The 19858-nt window shown below is 40.1% G+C and overlaps 1 protein-coding gene across 2 annotated transcripts in view; it reads right to left on the bottom strand.

Moving 5' to 3' along the window:
- TENM1 (teneurin transmembrane protein 1) overlaps positions 1-19858 on the bottom strand; it is a 349702-nt gene that overhangs the window by 45047 nt on the left and 284797 nt on the right. For both annotated transcript variants that reach the window (XM_055818110.1, XM_055818111.1), the window contains 2 exons: positions 17804-18036; positions 6841-6995 (listed from right to left, as the gene is read on the bottom strand). In XM_055818110.1, the coding sequence (XP_055674085.1) occupies positions 6841-6995; positions 17804-18036 (388 nt within the window). The remainder of the gene's footprint in view (positions 1-6840; positions 6996-17803; positions 18037-19858) is intronic.

The following is a 19858-nucleotide window of genomic DNA, read 5'->3' as shown; positions in this document are numbered from 1 at the left end:
AAAAGATTATTTTATCTTCTACCTGAAGATCCTTTTTTAAAAAGGCTTTCAGCTTGGTTTTGCTTCGAAGTGTGGATACTAGGGACTACTTGTTGCTACACATTATATTACAGGCTTATGCTTTCCAAAGACTAACACTTAATTGGTGGGGGTGGGGGGATGACAATGCAGGGGAACGGGACAGGGGCTCATTTTTGAAACAGTTTGAAAATGCCTTGGTAAAGGCTCTGTCCACTGCCTGTTTTGCTCTATTTTTCAGAAGCACATACATTCTCTTAGGATACAGTAGCTCCTTGCTACACACTCACCATTCACTACCCTTTCAATTAAGCTTGGAAAAGCACCCAGCAAGAAGCCCCAGTTCCACCGAAAACAGTGGCAAAGCCGTTGCTGATTTTGCTGGGGCCATGACTTCCACTCTAGTTAGCTTATCTGGTACTCCAGCAAAGCCAGAGAAGAAAATTCATTAATTTAAGCAGCAGCATAAAAAGAACCAGAGAATAGGATGACTTTACACTGGAAAAAAACACCACAACCCACCAAACAGCTTTTCTGGGCTTCTTCGTGCAGCAAAAGTTAGAAAAAATAATAATAAAGAACTTTTCTAAAAAGGAAAAAGCTCTGAATATCTTCTGTAAGGGAAGACCACATATAAAAATTAAAGAGCCTATAAATTGTCATTTCCGCTTTGTGTGCTTTTTGTTCAGCAATTTCATGAATACACATAAAACATGTTTCTGCAAAGCACTGAAAAACACAGTTCAGAGATTGGGAATATTTATGATGCATTAATTACACATACCTAGAACAGTGTATCAAAAGCTTCACAGGTAGAAGACTAAAAGTAAATCAAGAGCAAGGGTATTTTTGCAATACTTTGCTACAGTGAAAACAACCTTTTTCCTTTATGATAGCATGCAACTTTCTAACACAATTAGGATATTATGCATCTAGTGCTAAAAAAAGCCAATGAAGAAGAAAAATGTGTTTTCTGCTTTTACAAGAATGCAGTATATACTATTGAGTACGACCAGAAAAACGTAAAGGAATAGTGTGTCTTACTCTGACCTGCAATACTAATTAATTACATGGCTCCATGTAATCCTGCAGTTGCATTGTGATATCCTACTCTCAACCTGGCTTAAAAGTGCTTCAGCCTAGAACCAATTTGGTTTTTATTCTGGCAGCTCACTCCCCCTTTCTCACCTGTTCATCAGATCATATTTTTGTCTTTCAGATTTCTCCTTTCCTTCCTCCAAATGTACCCAGTGAAAGTTCTGTTCAGGCTGTGTGCGCTCCAATGAGCAGGCCCTCATCTCTGCTTTCAAGTGAGGTCACCATGTCCTGGGAGCTTTTTGTTCTGCTCAAAAGGCTTCCACAATGCTACTGAAGCATATTGTGCCTGTGTAGATGCTGGTGGGGAGTGCCTGCAGCACTTGTAACTGCAGCAGCAATGTCAACGTTTGCATTTTTGAGCTATATACTACATTTTCAAGCAATTCTGCTCATCTTTACTCCTGTTTTCCAACATTGTTCCTCACTTCACTATTTCAAGTAGGTCATCAACAGCATTACTTATTGCCCTCTCCCCTTTCCTCCATCATTCAAAGCAGGCTGTCCAGAACATCGCATTCTTGCCGTGTGTGGATTGCCTTTATACCCTGTTCTAGAAATCAGCCTTTTAATTTGACCTATGCAAGCAAATTGCCTACGTAAGTAACACTGTCACATTTTTATAAGGGAGCCAAACATTTTGCCGTGTCACTGAAGTTTATGTGAAGCAACACAATATAGATGGTTCCCTCACATGGAGAACTGCTGAACAAAGGCTGATGAAGTGCAAATGTCAAGAAAAAGTCTTCAAACCAGACCTTTCATTTTGGAACACAGCAGTGACAGTTATTAACACCATCAATCAGGCCAGAGCTATTACTTTGGCACAGACTCATGCTTAGTGGGACTGACATCAGCACGAGAATAAGGCTGTGGTTACAGGCTAACAGAAAGCTCTTGGGATTAATTTTCTGTTGCCTTGCAAATGTTTGGTCTCTGTATTTGCAGTGACTGTGCTCGAGACTGGTTTAAACAGTTCCCAAATACTAACTGCTTCCACTCGCACAGATATAAATGACTTGAGGTTCAGCGTGGTGGATATTCAGCCCACATATTTCTCATGGGAGGAAAGATACAGGATGAAATTGCAAGATGGTAGAAATATCTGCTAAAGTCTCTTCTCAGCTTTCACCACAGCAATGGAGGCAGAAAAGCAGTGAAGCTTATCGTTCAAGCTGAGCTGAAATGTTTCACACAAAACCTCCCACAATGTCAATATAACTTCTATGAACGTTGGATCTAATGAAGTCTGGCTTCCTAAGGACTTCCGTCTCATGGCTGACTGACTTGGGAGTTTAATAAGATCCAAGCACCAAATGAAGCTTTTCCTGTGAATGGGGCATTTATTAGATCCTGAGTGGAATCTCTGGAGTTTAATAAAAGAAAGCTCATGCTGCAATATTTCCTTTTGAAAGGGCACTTTGGGTCTTTCCCCTCCAACTGGATTAATATTTTTTATGGAACATGTAGGAATTTAATTGCTGTGAAGGCTGGTGTTCCTCTACAAAATTCTTTGAAATTGGTTCAAGATTTTGATTTACTGTGAGGAACAGAATACTGACAGACAGACAGACATGCCCACACAATGTGCTCTCATTTGCTACCAATAATCAGGCAAAAAAATATTTACTGTATACTCTAGGGATGCAGCAAGCACTAAGAAAATGTACTCATTTGAGAAAAAGAGCAATCTAGAGATGCCTCTGATCCAGAGATCAGGATCAAGTCCAAATTCATCAGGCAGCGAAACAGAACGATGATCCCCTCTCTCTTCCTTCTTTCGCTCTCCATCTCAGCCTCCTCCCTTAGCACTCCTGTTGCAGCCTGTGGCCAGGAGGTCCTGCCACAGGTCCTGCTGTGGGGTAGCTCCCCCCAGCCAGCCCACTGCTGGTGCAAGCTTGGAGAGCAGATAGCACTGCAGCAACTCAAGAAGTCAGTAAGAGTATTTTAGATCAAAGCTTATTTCCCTGATTTAGAGTAACTACAATAGTCTTCCTGTCTGAAGGGTGTGGGGGAAGTAGGAGGTGTAGCAGGTAATTCTATTCTCTTCAGCTGGGCTTCAATTTGGCAGAAGGAGATATTCAGTAGACCACACAAGGTTCAACATGGGCTCGTTATTCATTTAATTAACCTACAACAAAACAGTTTCCAAAGAACAAATAAAGAATGGGAGCCATACCTAGAAGAAGCCAAGGACCAAGCAGCAGGGGCACCCACCTAAAAAGTCCAGCATTCACATTCTGGGTGTTGTAGATCAGTGAGGTGCATATTAAAATCACACTGACATCACCTTGTTTTGCCTTTACAACTTAGCCCATGTTCATGTTCTAGTATTCAGGGTTTCAAAGGCAGTATTTTCAAAAAATAAGAAATGAAATTAAATTTCGTTCAAATCAGAATGAAAGATACTGGAATAACTGATTTTGATGTAAGCGTCTGCTAAAATTCTGGCACTGACGGTGAGTGTTGAGTGTATACACATATATATTCATAAACCTAGATCTGAAGAGCCATTTTCTTTAGATTTGCTCCTTATTAACTGATTGAAGAACAGTAAAATAATCTGTGCTGAGAAGAAAAGTCATCCAAGTTTTGTACATGCTGAAATAGTACCCAGAACGCTGGCATACAGTATAAACACCTTAACCAAATGTCCTTTTCTTTCTAAATTCCCATTAACAGCCTCACAGTGAAGTATGAGATCAAAGTAATTAGTCAGAGCTTGGTGGTTTATTTGCCACGACATATAATCTCTTCAACCCCAGCTGTCCTTCCCTCCCCGTTATGAATACAGAATACTATGCTTAAAAATGAGAAAGTGGTGAACAACAAACACAGAATGATTAATAAGAAGTGTTTCCTTCAGACCCAATACAGGAATAAATGATTAAACCTTTTCATAATTTATTAAAGTGAATGCCTTAAAGTGAAAGCTTGTCATTTATGGCAGTTTTTGCAAGGGGTAGTTACTCTATGTGTTTACTTCAAGAGTACATTTTTGTACTTTGGTAAATCAAGAAATACTGATTTTGAGCAAGTTGTTGATTTTATTGTCAGAACAAATTTAGCTTTAAGGATTGATTTTATTAACCTATTTCATAAGACCCTCTAAAACCACAATTTGTGAGCAACCCACATTCTCTTGATCAAAATGCCATTTGTAATTTAGCCAAAACCCAATTTAAATGGAGATGGGCCAAATCAATTTTTTATTTATGTTTATGCCATTCTGGAATAAACTCAGCAGTCTTGCAAGGATATACAATTGTTTCTGACTAAGTGAAACTATCATTCCATTATTCTCATTAACATAATTTCAAATTTAACATGCTTGACTTGAGGGGATGTGGTTATTTCATAGGGTTTTCTGGTTATCAGCAACAATTTTGGAAGAAGACTATTGAGCAAATTTGATACGGTTACTTTTCAGAACATGTATTCTCAGCATTTATTTCATGTCTGTGTTTTACTGCATATGGGCAAAACCTGAAAAGTATAGACTTTGTGAAAAATTGCAATAAGCAGATTCACTTAAACCCCCACAAAACAAATCCTCCAAAGAAGAAGATGCTTCCATAAGCTATATGTACATCTGTACTGTAGATTGGCAACAATGTGAGTTAACCTGTCAGTGCCAGAAAATTATACAGTAAGTTTTACTAAGACTTAGAAAATGAGACTGGCCACTTTTTAGGGACATTTTAATATGCCATCATTTTTTATGTTGTTTAGAATATTTACTGGCATGCAGTCACAATTTATCTGAAGATTATCTCAATTTATGTGATAAGTACATAACTTGATTTCCCAGGATGCTGAAACATTTGCAGACTTTTGAAAAATGTGCAGCAATAGTTTCCTGTAGGTGCTGCAGCATGGAAGGATGCACCTGAATTGTTTATGGAAATAAAAAAGTTTATTTTTGCTTCTATGAAAAGAAGGCCCTACCCCATCTGAATGCTGATGTCCTGAGAGCAGCATGATGAATAATTTGCTCTATGACATGCCTTCTCATATCTATGATTTTGAAGAATCCCTTTCTTTATGGCATCGGAACTATATTAGTAAGGCAAACTAAAGCTGTTTCGGGGGAAAAAAAAAAAGATTTTAGGGCTATTTAAATCTACTTACAAATTTGGCATATTACAGTTCAGCCCCCAGATTTTCCCTTTTAAATTTCATTTTAATTTAAAAAATAAAATAGTTTTATTTCTGCATGTGCTAGACCCCTCACTGCGACTCATTTGCTAAAGGGTACTTGCATTTTTTCAAAGGAATTGAAAACTATCAAAACCCACCATTTCGGATTTAGTCAGACATTTTGTAACTGGGCAACATGAACAGAAATTTTGAACACAAATACACAGCTGCACATTATATGGGCAGTAAAGCAATTAATTGTACACCCTGAGATGCAGATCTCAAGAAGAAGGCAGGGAGCATACGTTGCAATTGGCACCATCCCCTGCACCTCAGAGATACCTGATCTGGTTATCGATGCCCCCAGCAGTCGTCACATGTGTCCAAGAAGCAAGCAAATGTGCTTCAGGCAGCTTTAAGTTCCATGAAGCATCGCTCCTGCCAGCTGGTATGTAGCAATGGAGCGGAGAGGCAGTGCCTCCAGCCGAGGAGCACTGCTTGCTGCAGTGGGTTCCTGCTCATCACCTGCAGGACTGGTTATCCTGCAAGAAGAGGTGCCAGAGCAGAAGCCAAGGTGCCCAGAAGCTGTATGATCTTAAGACAATTACTAGGCTAGTTTAAGCTTGAGTTTAGCACAGCTAAGCCAGTTGATCCTGTTCTACTTTACATGGAATAATTATGCGTCTACTGGACCAGAGAGAATACAAAGGCCTGTCTAACCCAGAATTGGGAATAGGGAAGCTGAGGTTCCCCTCCCCACATCTGCAAATACTTAGGATGCAGAGACATGTGAAATGGAACAGGGACATTTTTTTCTGTTTTGAGCCTAGTAATAAAATCCCCAAGTGCTTCTGTGACAGCAGCATTAGATTCCATCATTTATCCCTGTGAAGTTCGAGAAGAACTACCCAAAACATCGACCCCACATTCTTCACGTATGTGAACACAAGATCATAGTCACCTATGTTACATAGCTGTTACTCAAAGCCTACTTAGAAAAGAGGAACAAGCTCTTACCATTGTTATGCAGTGTATTTTAACTGTGAAGGACTGAGGAAAGGGCAGGGAGAAAACAAAATGAAAAATTAACTGGACCTGGTTATTAGCTCACACAGTCCATAATATAACTTCAGCACATTACTTGAAGGCTTCAATATTTTTTCAAGCATAGCTTTTCTCCCATTTTGAAGCTGATTAATTCAAGTAATTATCGGCAATGGCAAATCCCTTCTTTGTGCTATCTGCAAGTGTGGCTCACTGACTAGTCAAGAGTGCCATTTATGTTTCTTCATGTTTATCCATGTATCTTTTTAAACATAAACTAGAGCTGTGATAAGTGACTTTTTTCTTTTACACTGCTCTTGAAATAAGGACTGAAAGGCACTTTGAGAAATGTAAGGAAATGCAGTGGCTTGACTACAATACTGCTGTTGTGTAATTACTTAATGTAATGCTCCTCCATGATTCAGAACAGACATTATCTGATTCATCCAGCATATTCTGATATACAATCCTTGTGCTAGAAATGAAGTTATCTGTCTCCACAATGTGTAGAAAAGTGACAACACATGAAAACCAGGTGTCTACCTGAGTGATGTCCATTCCAGAGTCACAGCTCAATGGCTGGGTTGATGTGAGGCCATTCGAACCTATTATTGTTGTGATCACACCGTTCTCATCAATTTTCCGAATCATGGTACCGTCAACGAAGTAAATAAATCCATGCTTATCTACAGTGATACCTGGATGAAGGGAAAGGGTAAAAAAGGATGTTAGAACTGACATTTTCTAGATTAAAAAGTATGAGCTTAAAATGTTTCCTCTCCTCTTAGACTCTGAAAATCTACTGATTAATAGAAGCATGATTTTTTTTCCCTTACCCATTACTTACTTAAGGCTTATACAAACTGTATATGGAAAGATCATACCCATGTATCAGACTGTCTGACTTAGAGGGAAGACAACAGAACAAAACAGCAGAGGCTTTGCTTGTAATGTAGTTATATATACATAGAACTAGGTTCTTCAACAGCTTTATTTCATGCCCATCAAAAAGTAGGGCAAGACTAGCTTTTCTGAAAACTTATCTTACAATTGATTTTTCTTAATTTTCACTTTCTCAATTCTCATGCAGAGGCATTTTTTTTTTTTTAATTACTGTACTGTCTGAATTATCAGAGTGTCTGAGTAAGGAAGAAGCACCCACAGAAAGCGAGAGAGACTTCTGTTGTGATATGGGCTATACATACAAATGGTGCAAACCAGGTTCTGCTTAGCAGGCAGAAGAAATATCTGTGCTGCAGAACATATTACAGTGCGGTGTTGTCCAAGACGATGGTCACGTACTGGAACTGACCTCATGACAACAGTGAACTTCAGCAGGGGCTAGTGCAGTTTTCCCACTTCTGGATCTGCTGTAGCTCTAGCGCCACTGCACTGGAGAGAGGGACCATGAAACAAATGCGAGGGCTATGCAAAGGAAAGGTCACGGTCTTACGTATTTCAGTGGGGAAGCTCAGGAACAGAGGGGTTGCTGCCTCCCACCAGCAGTGTGTGGTGCAGCCATGTCACGACCCATGCTCAGCCTTGTTCTGCCCCAGTCTAACACCTTCTCCCCATTCTTCCTGCGTTCCATTTAGATTTTTTTATATTGCATGAACTGTAAGATATTTTTTTCCCTGAAATGTTGAAAATATAGCTAAAAAAGCACTTCTGTTCACGTTAGGTTTGTGAAATCCTTTCTAACAAAACTGCTCAATTTCTTGCTTTAAACTATTTCATAATTTCCCATTTAAAATTGCATAACTTTGCAATTACAGCAGCTGCTGTGCACAGCCAAGCTATTTTAATAATGAATTTATGTTCTGCTACACAGAAATGAAAGGCAGAGGACTTGAACAGATGGTTTGGACAGTGGCTTATATGGCTTTTGATTTTTGTCCCCTGCATTTAGCACAACTGAAGGCTGCATGTACTCCGAGTTTACAAAACACTTGTCTGCACGCCAGTTTAGGATCTCACACAGCAATTCTACATGCCATTAAAAAAAGAAAAAAAACCCCAGACTGAATTCCCTCACCTCCCAGCCCCTTTTCCTTATACTCAATTTAATTTCTTTAAATATATAAGGAGCAGTTCAGTTGGGCAAGGGAGAGTAAGCAGTCTGGGGGGCAGGGGCAGGCAGCCCTGATGGGGACACATCTCCCGTGGGGCAGGGAGGAGAGGGGACAGCCTCCCCAGCCCCTAAAATAAATCTGTACCTGGCAGCTGGAGATGCCTGGGGGCTGAGTTTGAGTGACACACACATCTGAGTGTAATATGCTTTCTCTTACCACGTTAACACCCAGTGGCACTGCCCCAAGACAAACTGTCCATGCCCATTTCTTCTCTAGCAGAAAGCAGGACTAGTGCCCACACCAGCTATTCTGCCACGGCCATGCTAGCGAGGGCTCCGCTCTCCCCCCTGCCAGGGCAGGCTGCTCACCTCCGCCGGGGGTCTCCATCCCTCACTCCGGCAGAGGTAGGCACCGAGCCAGGCAGCGGTGGGGGACAGACTTTCGGGTGCACGCTGCCATTGTCCCTCCCACCACGCAGCTCCCACCCAGAGGTGCCCCCTCACCGCACGTGGGTGGCCTTTACGCACCTCACAAAGGCCTGAGGATATCGTCACAGAAAAAAAATCCAAAGACCACATCGGTTAACTAGCATCCAGCGCTCCTACTCCGTCCAGCTTTCAGGCTATCTATCGGTGCAGTGTTGGTAGCTGAAATTAATTCTTTAACTCATCAGTTCAGCTTATTTGTCTGACTGAACTGCCGCTAGAAGACGGTATTCACCACCCTGCCGCCTCCTTCAAAACCCGCCCATGGACTGCTGGAGTGCGGCAGGGAACAGGGGTAGGCAGCATCACTTCGTTAAGTGAAACGGCTGATCACCAAAATGTCTAGTTCTCCAGGACAGATATCACTGGGGGGGCTGAAATCACCTGGGGTGGCTGGATGGGTCAGCTGTGAGGAGCTCTGGGAGGTTATGAAAAGGCTGAAGGCAGAGCAGATACCTCAGGGCCTAAGTCCCTGGTGGCCCGTGAGCCCCCAGATCACACGCCTGTGGTACCAGCTTCCCTCAGGATCTTCTCTCTTTAATTACAGAGTGACATTGCTTTTGGAAACAACAGCACGGCCATCTGCTTCCGAGAAGTCATGTTATAAATCCAAAAGGCCAAAGGTTTGAAGGTGATCTGAGGCAATGAGCACACCTGAGAAGCAAAATGGTTCATTTTGGTGCTGGGGGGTGACCAGGGTGTTCCCGTTTTTGGGACGGAGTGGCACCCACCGGTCCCTCACGCACGCTGAAGGGACGGTGCGCACAAAAGGCACAGAAACAAGGGGCAAGTGTGCAAAAGGCCTTTTGGTAGAACTGAGCTGCTAAAACATCCGCCCTAAAACCCCAGCCGAAGCAAAAAGGTATCCAGCCTGGTTATTAATGACCCTATAAACAATTAATATATAAATCTGAAGAGGCTTTTCCAAATGTTATTCTGAGGGAACGCGCACGGCAGAAGCTGACAGAGCAAACCACAACGAAAGGCACCTGCAGGGGTTTTTGGGACTGTAGCTGCCAAAGGCCCCAGTCATGAGCTGCAGTTAAGTTTGCACACGGAGGAATTTTCTCTTCACAAAATGAGAGGGGCTGTGCTGCCGCTGCTGCCACAGTCTGGGGCCGCAGAGCTGGGCTGCTCTTGCTGGGATGCTCAGGGGCTCCTGCCTGGGTCTGTCCTGCTCTGCTCAGCTTTATGCTGTCCAGCTGGAGCATGCTAAGGGATTAGTAACTGGAAAAATTATTCTAGGGTTTTTTCTTCAGGGTTGTGTGAAGGTTGGAGACAAAAGTCTCTTCAGTCCCTGCCTCCTCCTACTTTCTTGAGAGTCTCTTTGAGACTCCTTTTTGAGGAGAAAAAGCCATGCTGGACAGCTGTGGCAGGGAAGGTGTGAGGAGCAAGGACCACTGTCTGAGATTGTTGTGACATGCATGCAGCTATGATCGGGGGTATTTTTAACCTTACCGATACTGTATTGTGGAGCAAAATTAGATGGGATTTGCTGTCCTTTCCAGTGTAGTTCACAGGCTCAAATGAAAACCCTGACGTGGGTGGGAACTACAGCACGTGTGCTGTGCCTTAGGCTGCCTTTGCAGAGGGGTGGTGCTGCGCAGTAAGCAGGGAGCTGTGCTTCTCACCTGGGTAGCGCAGCCTTGGATAGGATCCATGCCACGGGTAACGCAAGGCCAGGATCTATCGCTAGGGCAAGAGCATCTTCTGTTTTACGCAATTTCCCTGTGAACAGATGGCTGTGTTGGCTGCAAACCATCCATTATATAAAAATCAAAAATTACGCTGCAATGAAATAAACTTACTCAGCTGTGTTGCTGAATGGATTTCAAACACTGACTATATAAGAAAACCGAAGATCCTTTAATGTTACCAGTGTACATTTTGCTCTCTGGCCACTGCAGAAAGACCATCTATCTGCAAGGGAAGGACATAGGCCACTATGATGGCATAAACAAGCACAAACAAGTCCTCAGTATTTGTCCTAAAGATAATAAATTCCTGCTACTTCCTAATAAGCCAGTTTCTTCAAATATCAGTGTACAGATGTTCAACAATGAACTGCTGCTGTGATTCCAGTGCTTACTCCTGTATGCTAAAACAACATGACTTTACCTATTTGAAAAAAACAACTTATGCATTGAAGTCTTGTTGATAAATACCCTATAGAAGGCATCCATCAGAAAATAAAATATGGATTTCTGGCTAAACTGTCCCAATTTATTAATTATTAGAGTTGGATTCATTAATGCTCCTGTCACATCTTGCATGATGCTTCACATAATCTGCACTCCAAGAGCTTATTTTTAATCCTTTTCTGACGTACAGTGTAATGCAGAATCAAATCACATGCAGCACTTCAATTGTGCTTTAATCACCAAGGAACTCTGAGAGGAAACAGGCACATGCTGAGTGTAATGAGTTGCACTGAGTGCAAGTAGGATCACTGCTCACTCTACGAGTGAGTAAAAAAGGTCATTCTTGGGTATCTTCTCTTTGCAAAGAGAATGAGATTTAGTTTGTATTAGACTCTCAGCCTGATTCTGGTGTTTTTTTGTTGCTTTTTTTTTTTTAAGAACTATAGCACTAAAATGTATGCCCAGGTGATGCTGTCTTTGGGCACAAATGTGACCTATTGCACAAACGACAGACTTGCCTTGCTTGGATATGAGACTCCTTGCTAAACACTGATGTCTAAGTATGGACAAATTAAACCTGTGCAGGGATTTAGTCTTGTTCTTTGGCTCAGGGGCGGACCACAATCTTTTTTTCTGAGCAACGTGCTTGTATTGAAGGACTGGTTTTAGTCATGTTTAGTCAGTGGGACTGTCTTACGTAGGACTAGACTTTGTACCTGAATGTAGAACAGTAGCTCCTATGCACATCTATTTCCCATAGATTTATGCGCAGACTACTTGGAACAATATTTGTAACACTTAGAGGTCTTTTAATCAGTACCATCTAAATTCTGTTAACTAACATTACAAATAAACTGCTGCTAGTGCAATCACAAATGGCTACTAAGTATCATTACTAGAAAGACTGCAGAAAAAGTTTTGCACTTTGTAACTGTTTTCTGCATGGAATAGTACTTAGTAGATGGGCTGGGTACAACCATGATAAACACAGAGGGCTAATTAGAACCTCTCAAACCTGTTAAACGCTCTCAGGAGCGATTTTGGTTAAAGGGTTATTTCCCTTGACAGATCTGCCTTAGTGCACATACGCACATGCTCACAAATACAAATAACACTTTGAAAGCAAACTGATCACTTGTGTGTGTAGTTCTCATAGGTATAAATTCAAAATATTTATGATTATTATACATATGATCTTTCAGTCTAGAAATTTTGGCATTTCAATATTAATGGAGCTAAGCTTATAGTGCTAAAAATACGGATTAAAAGTAATACAGTAAATTCCTCATTAAGATATTTTTCTTTTCTTTCCCCACCCCCTGCCCCATAGCCTGCACTTGCATTCTAAGAGACTCTTTTTGGGGAAAAAATATTTTTTGAACACATCACTAAAGAGCAGCTAGAACTATATGTTGCCCAATCCAGAAATTCTACTTTACAATTTTTGCTCAGCTAAAAACTTCGCAAATGAGCATTTTACATTGAAAACTTCTAATTAAACTTCTAAAGAATTTGTAGAAGAACATCTAAAACTACTGGTGAGGACCGATAAAAGAGAATGCCACCTTGTGCTAAAGAAAAACTGTATTTAGAAGTAACTTGCGATTCTCATAAAACTTTTAATAGGAAGAAGTGAATCAAATTGGTTAATTACCATTTTATGGTTGGTAAAAGGGCAAATTACATGCCATCCATTTCTAAACTTCTAAATGTCTCCGGTGCTTTTAATTAAAGCTGCCATCTAGAAACTACTAAAGCAATTTTATGCAATTAGTTATTTATAGGTTACCATAATACACCACTCAAAATATGATTCAAGTGATTTGCTGTCTGTTGCTTTGTGATCTTTGTCATCTTTACTTCATTACTGTCTCAGTACTAGCAGCAAAATATTCAACAGTTCTTTGTCAGCTGGAACATGACTTCAGTACTTGCACTTGAATGTTGTTCTTTTTAGATGCGTAACAGCAGAGTTGGAGCAAATGGCATTTTTAACTAGTGACTCTAAATGAAAATGTCCTGCTTCCAGTCTGAGACATGACGACTGGGGTCACACTTACTGCTGACAATGGTTAGCAGAGAAGTAAAGAACTTAACGCATTCAGATGAAGGTTGGATGAAATTTAGGAAAACTTGCTGTCCAAAAAGTTTACCTTAAATGTTCTACAAGATACCCAGACTGCTGAAATCACAGGTAGCTATAGCTAAGACTATTGAAAAGAAAAACAAGGAATAAATTTTGCTGAATCAAAAATGGCACCAAATGAATATTTTGCAAGGTTTTCTGATGCATAGATGACAGTGATTTGAGTCTGCAAATCACCTTCGTTTGTTTGCTTCTCTCTTTATATATTGCTAATGAAACATCTCGCCCCATTCTGCTTTCCTTTTTGAATTATATGGAAGGGTTGAAAAGGTCTTAGGAATTTATAAATAGCAGAGATTGCTGAATAAATATACTAATCATTACCTGTGACAAGGGGGTCTTGTTTTCACAAAAGGCTATATTAGGAATTTGGTGTGCATCCTACTGAAGGGAACAGGAATCTTTCAGCTGAGTAGGAGCAGGCCCTAAATAGGCTACTGTCATTTGACAAATGTAAAGGTTTAATCTGAGCGGTTGTTCTTACAGCTTTATTTACTTTTGAAAGCATTGCTGCAGATGGTGATCAAGAAGACTGATTATTTCAAGATGTAAGCTACCGGGGAGAACACATTTTCAAAACCATGAGGTTTTTTTAAGTAGTATTTCCTCAGTAATTTCAAGCAAAATGAATAAAACTACACTGCAGAACTGATTTTTAATTTAGCTTTCATTTGTGTTGCTAGTTCACAGCCATGAGTCTGAGCAAAAAAGGTTCTTTGCTACAGCTGTGTGTAAAGTATTTTTGTCCATGGGATTTAGAACTCCAGCCTTCTACACCTGTGCTTGTTTTGACATCGCTGCATCTGTACGAGGTCACTGCCCTGCATTCAAGTCCTCTGTACTCAGTGTGCAGTTTTTAATTTCTGGAGGCGTTGACTGTACACACAGCTTGCACAGGCAGTGTGTGTATCTATCTCCCAGTTCTAGGTTCTGGTTTGGACCCAGGAATCAAAAAGCGGACACTGCAGGATCGCAGATGCTTAAATCTTTGGATTTAGTACTTGAGCTTCCAAATGTTGTAAATCACTTCCAATGCTCAGGGTTCAATCATTGGAGGGGACTTACCGTTTTCACAAAAGTTAGTTAGTTTGTGGTTTCATCACAGTCGAGTCAGTCACAAATACAAGGTAAATGAAATCAGATATTAATCTAAGACACTTTTCTTAGTACACTTACTGGGAGACACTGTAGCTCAGCAAAAATGCAGTAACTTGATTGCCTCAGCCTCTCACTGCCTCTGTCAATTAAGCTTGGAAAGTCAAACCTATTTACATGTCTAAAGCCCACTGATTTCAGAAGGGCAGGGTAGGTAAGCGTTTAATGCCTTTGATCCAGGCATTGGCTTTGCAGTGCAGTGCTAAGTAGAAAAATTCCCAGGTATTTCTATTAATTTTAGTGCTTCTTACTGCTCCAATACTCAATGACTAATCTAGTTAAAATCAGAACACTATACCCTAGTGCCTTATTATAAATACTAATCCAGAGCGTTTAAATGATGGTGTTGGTGACTAGATGTGCCATAAATACTTTTTATCAAAAAGTCCCCAAATCCACCAAACAGAATTCCCCACCCCAAAATTAAAATCTATTACTTGGTAAAGTTGAAGCAATTGGAATTCAGTCAATGATTAATATCTTGTGTAGTTACTTCTTCATTTTCAATATCTTCTTGCGTAATAAATGTGTTCAGCTTGTCACAGATCCTATTTTATGTCCCCACCTTGTATCATTTCACATTCTGCTTAAGTACTTGGTCATCTATTACATGACTCATTAGTCTGAGATCTCTACAGAATTAAAGAAAGTTGCAGTAAAAATAATATATTGGAGTTCAAATTTCAACTACATCACCCATGCATGTTTAAAAGCATCTTTCAAAGTCAGCTCAACATACAATAGTGCAAGATTAATATTCGCTAAGCCCCATCTCTAGTCCTTCACAGAGAAGTGGGAACAGACTGAACAAAGCTCCATGTGTTTGTTACCTGCAAAATAAAAGTTGCGGAAAGCAGATCAAATCATAATTGATTAGTGTGACTTCATGATATTTTCCTGTCTAGCATTTAATTCCTGGTCACTAGGCAAAAGCAGTCTTGTCAAATCAAAGATAATGAGAAATAAAAGTTGATGAAAGACTTGAATATGATCTAGGACTCTCCCAAAATGTACAGGCATGCCCACTGAAGTACAAAAATTGTTATCAGTTCAAAAAGTTAAACCAGCATTTGAAGCAACTTTCATCCAGAAAAGTAAATAAGAAAGAGAATTTGAATTTCTACTTATTAACATACTCCTGAGGATGTTACTAAACAGGATTAAGTTTTGCAAGTGTTATGCAGTAGGTATTTCTTATCAATTTTGCAAATGGATAAAATGAGTCATATAGATAAGCCTGCATTCAGAGCCTCAAGCAGCCGGTAGCAAAAATGAGAGTACAACTTTTGAGCTGTAGCTAACCAAGGTCAGACGACCACTAAATGGAGTCCTTTTGTAAATATTACCTTTCTCCCAAGTAAGAGGTAAACTTATTTATCATATATAACAGGAAAAAAAGGAACACACAGGACAAATATAAGGCAGCAAGTGAGAAAAAAAAAAAAAGCAAAATTTTTTTCTGTATCATCTTAAAAATTAGATGCTAATCTTGTGTGGTCAACGGGTAATGCAAGTGATTATATATTACTCTGTCTTTATCTGCATTATCAGCTACCTATTTTTCTACTGCAGAAATCTCAGAGATGAGAAATTAAAGCAATTCATTTATTTCTGTGGTCAAATACTACATAACTGTGTTGCTTTGTGCCAGAAGATTTTGAAACAAGGATAAGACATTGGTGAACCTGAGGTCTCACCAAGATTTTTGTGTTTCCTGCCTCCTAGAAAAAATATTTTTGTGTATACTGTTTGAATATTATTTCAGTAGAAATGTGACATCTTCTGATGTGACAATTAGTCCAAGAACAAGCAAAATGAGTGATCCAAAAGAATCTCTAAAACTGTATTTAAGTATGCGAGATTTTTCGGTTTCTTAATAAATAATAGATCTACGGGTACCAGGCAAGTACTTCCTACTGCTTTCCGAGGCTATTCAACCTCTGACAGTTTAGGGATAAACAAGGACATGTACTGTCAAGGTGATGCACAGCCAATTGTTCATACTGTGCTGGTGGCTACAGGTTGATTTGGATTTTCATCTCAAGGAACTATGAACTAGGCCCTGTACGTAAAGGGCATATGGCAGTTCATAGTTCCTTGAGATTAAAATCCAAAACATAACAAATCTGACAATTTCAAACTGATGTAATTTAGAGTAGATGCATAAATCAAAACTATCTGGGAGCCATGACCTGAATCTGCCAATATATGAGCCATTGTCTGCTAACAGTTAATTTTTTAATACTTGATGGCTGCTGCAAAACTCATGAATTGTACTTTTTTTTCCTCTTAATTTCTTTACGATTGTTAAGGAAGCCAGCTATGCATGGGTATTTTAAAATAAATAGCATATTACAAATTTTCACCAACATACTTCCACAATAAGAAAATGAAATGGAACAACTAACTAATAGTATTGTAATTAGATATAATCAATTGTAATCAGCAATAAAACATCGATCACTTTCCTGTTAAAGGATCTGAAAACCTTTGTATTCTACTATTTTTAGAATTGATTCATTACGTTAATTAGCTGCCTGAAGATTAACATTTATTTGTACTTACCTCACACTTACCTTCTACCATTAAAGCCATGTTAAAGTCACTCTATAATTACAATGTCTCTCTTCCTAAGCTCTAAAACAGGATTATTTGCTTGTCTTAAGAGATGTTTCTGCCCGGATATACATTTTAATTTCCTGCTGATATACAGCCTTCCTTTATTAGCTCACGAGAAATAATCAAAACCCTTCCTCAGAGCTAGTCATTAGGAGGGAGCGGTGTGCTACGGGGGAAGCATGCTAAAAGCCCACTTAGGGCTCTGCCTGGGAGCTGCTGAGTACCCTTTGTTCCAGGGATTTCAGTGGGAGTTGAGGGTGATCAGCTGCTTTAGAGCACCAAATCCCGACTTCATCACAGTTCTAATGCTCACCGCAAGGGGATTAATGGTGGTGCTGGTAGGGATTCAAGGCTTCACACGCCTTCTGCCTGTGACAATACAGGATGTACTCTGATGGCAAGGCCGCAGCAAAATGCTCATGGCATGTGCAGGAGGTGAGATGCTCGCATTTTGCAACGCGCATTTAATAAGGAAGGACAAACGAGTTCCAAAAAACCTTGATTTTGCTGGGTGTCTGATTTGAACAGCCCTGACTTAGTGAGTATGAGTAAGCTCCACTAATGTTACGAGAATCACCTGAGTGCACAAAATCTAAAAAATGGACTTTGCGACCATATTATTTGCTTAAAATTAAATACAATTAAATGCTACCACCTTGCAATTGAAAGGTAATTAAAGAGGAGTGTTGCCATGCAAGGAAAAAGTATTTTGGAGGATGCTGGCTGGAGCCCATTGCTTATGCTACAAAATGACTTGGCTTGCTTAGAGTTGGTTAAATCATCACCTCAGACCCATTTTTGTACATCCTGTTGCATCAGAGTTTCTAAATAACAGATGAAAATGACAGATGACCAACACAACGTACTTCAGATATGCTCTTCTCTTACCTCTTGGACTGTTGAGCGAGGCCTCGGATGCCTTTCCACCATCTCCACAGTGACTCTGGTCAAATGGTAGGCACTGATCACCTGTTCCTGCCACGACGTCCGCGTTTTTGGCCAGATCCTTTGTTTCAATAAGAGATTTTGCTTTGTAGACTTTTCTGGTGTTGGTATCTGACAAGTAAAGGGATTCTGACACTGGATCAACAGCCAAGTAATATTTATGTGCAGGGCTTGTACTAAAACAGAAGAGAAGAGCATCCAAGTTAAATGGTTTCTCCTTTTAATCTCTGTTTGGAGCAGCATAACAATTGTATTCTACTTATCCGAAGATAACTGTTCAATGATTTGGTGGTGACAGAGGCACATGTGAGACCAGCTTTAATGTAGCTCATGCATGTGCCACTGCTCAGAAGGAAGGAACTAGTACTGGCTGCAGAGCCCGACCCGCCAGCTATGTATCAGCAAGCTTACGCAGAGAGTGCCACCCAGTATAAAGCTAACTGGAGTGACCTCAGCTTGGTCATAATTATTACTATCAAAAGCAAAGTAATTTTTCTATACCTGATAAGTGCTGGTACTCTTGCCACTGAAAACAAATCTACAAGTTGCAGCAAAGTGTATCACAGACTGTTCTGCATAGGCACAAATACCCACTCTTGGTTATTTTTATCTGTTTCTAAACCTTAGGAAATATGAAGGTGTGAAATATGGTGACTTAATTCATGCCGACTGTATTGTCAGGAGCAAGGCAGAAGGCCAAGTAATGTCAGTGCAACTAGGCATGAATTAATGCACCATAATTCATGCACTGAAGTGCCTTATTGAGATTATAAAATGTTATTTAAAAAAATATTTACATATGTTAATTAAATGGTGAGGATCATAAATCCTAATTGGAGAACTGGGCTGCATCTTATTAACCAGTAAGACTTTTTGTTTCTTTTTCAGTGCAAATTTAATTTCCAGTTTGAGGAAATCGCCCAAGCACATGACATACCAAGCTAGCATCCTGAGCCTGGTGAGCTGCAGCGTAGTCCTGATTATACAATAAAAATCCAGATAGGTGTAGATCCTTTAAATCACAGTCAGTTACTGAAATGGAGGGAGATAAGCACAGGCGTAGCAGTGGGCAATGCCTGGCAGAATGTTTAGGTGTTCAGGCAGTATTTTTATCGCTGCTGTGTTTCTCTGGGCCGAGGAGGAGATTTCTGACAGGTTGTTGGGCTAGACATGGACCTGCCCACATCCCCTGTACTATCTGCTCTGCAGATTAAAAAGATTGTCAAATTCACGGGGTTTTTGTTTGTTTTTTGTTAGAGACATTTTATTAACATTGGTGTAATTAACTAATGCTTAAGATTGCTGCAGCAAATTTAGGAAACAAGTTACTCCTCTCAGCTTTGTCAGTACTTTTTGTGGTGGGTTTGGCAACGCTTGGCATCCAGCGCCTGCAGAGCTGGGTTTTCATGCCACAACAAACCAGGAAAGGATGAATTTAGATAAAACAGAACTGAAGAACTGGCAGAGGCTCTGGGACAGATACGTAATATCTGAGATGGTACTGACTTACTTTACTGACTTGATTTCAGGTTGATGGAGCCTCTTTAAATATGAAGTTTTTCTTGGCTAAGGCAGATACTAAGCTGCTTTAATCACCTATTATACAGTTCTACCTTACCGAGCAATGCTGCAAAACCATGTGAAAATTACTTGCCAGCATCTTTTATTTTAGCAGTCTACTGAGTACTCTACATATTGCTCAGAAAATTCTAACACATGATCGGCTGAAATCTTATTTCCACTTAAAAGTGATACGGCTAATGCTGTACCATGATAAATGTGATAGAGCTTGGCACTTTTTCTCTTAGTTCTTATTCTCCATCCAGAAAGGGACAGAAACCACTCAGCATCTCTGAGGATTGTGCCACAAGCTAGACTAGCTTAAAGCTGACCTTAGTCACAAATGTTTATAAAAGACAGAAGAAGGAAGTATAGGGAGAGATATATTCCTACAGCTGCAGAACAGATGTGGAACCCAGTCCAAGGAAACACAGGGAA

Source organism: Falco peregrinus, chromosome 13, assembly GCF_023634155.1.
Source record: "Falco peregrinus isolate bFalPer1 chromosome 13, bFalPer1.pri, whole genome shotgun sequence".
NCBI classification, from domain to species: Eukaryota; Metazoa; Chordata; class Aves; order Falconiformes; family Falconidae; genus Falco; species Falco peregrinus.
The sequence above is the reverse complement of the archived record's forward strand: the minus strand, read 5'-3'. Positions and strand labels throughout refer to the sequence as shown.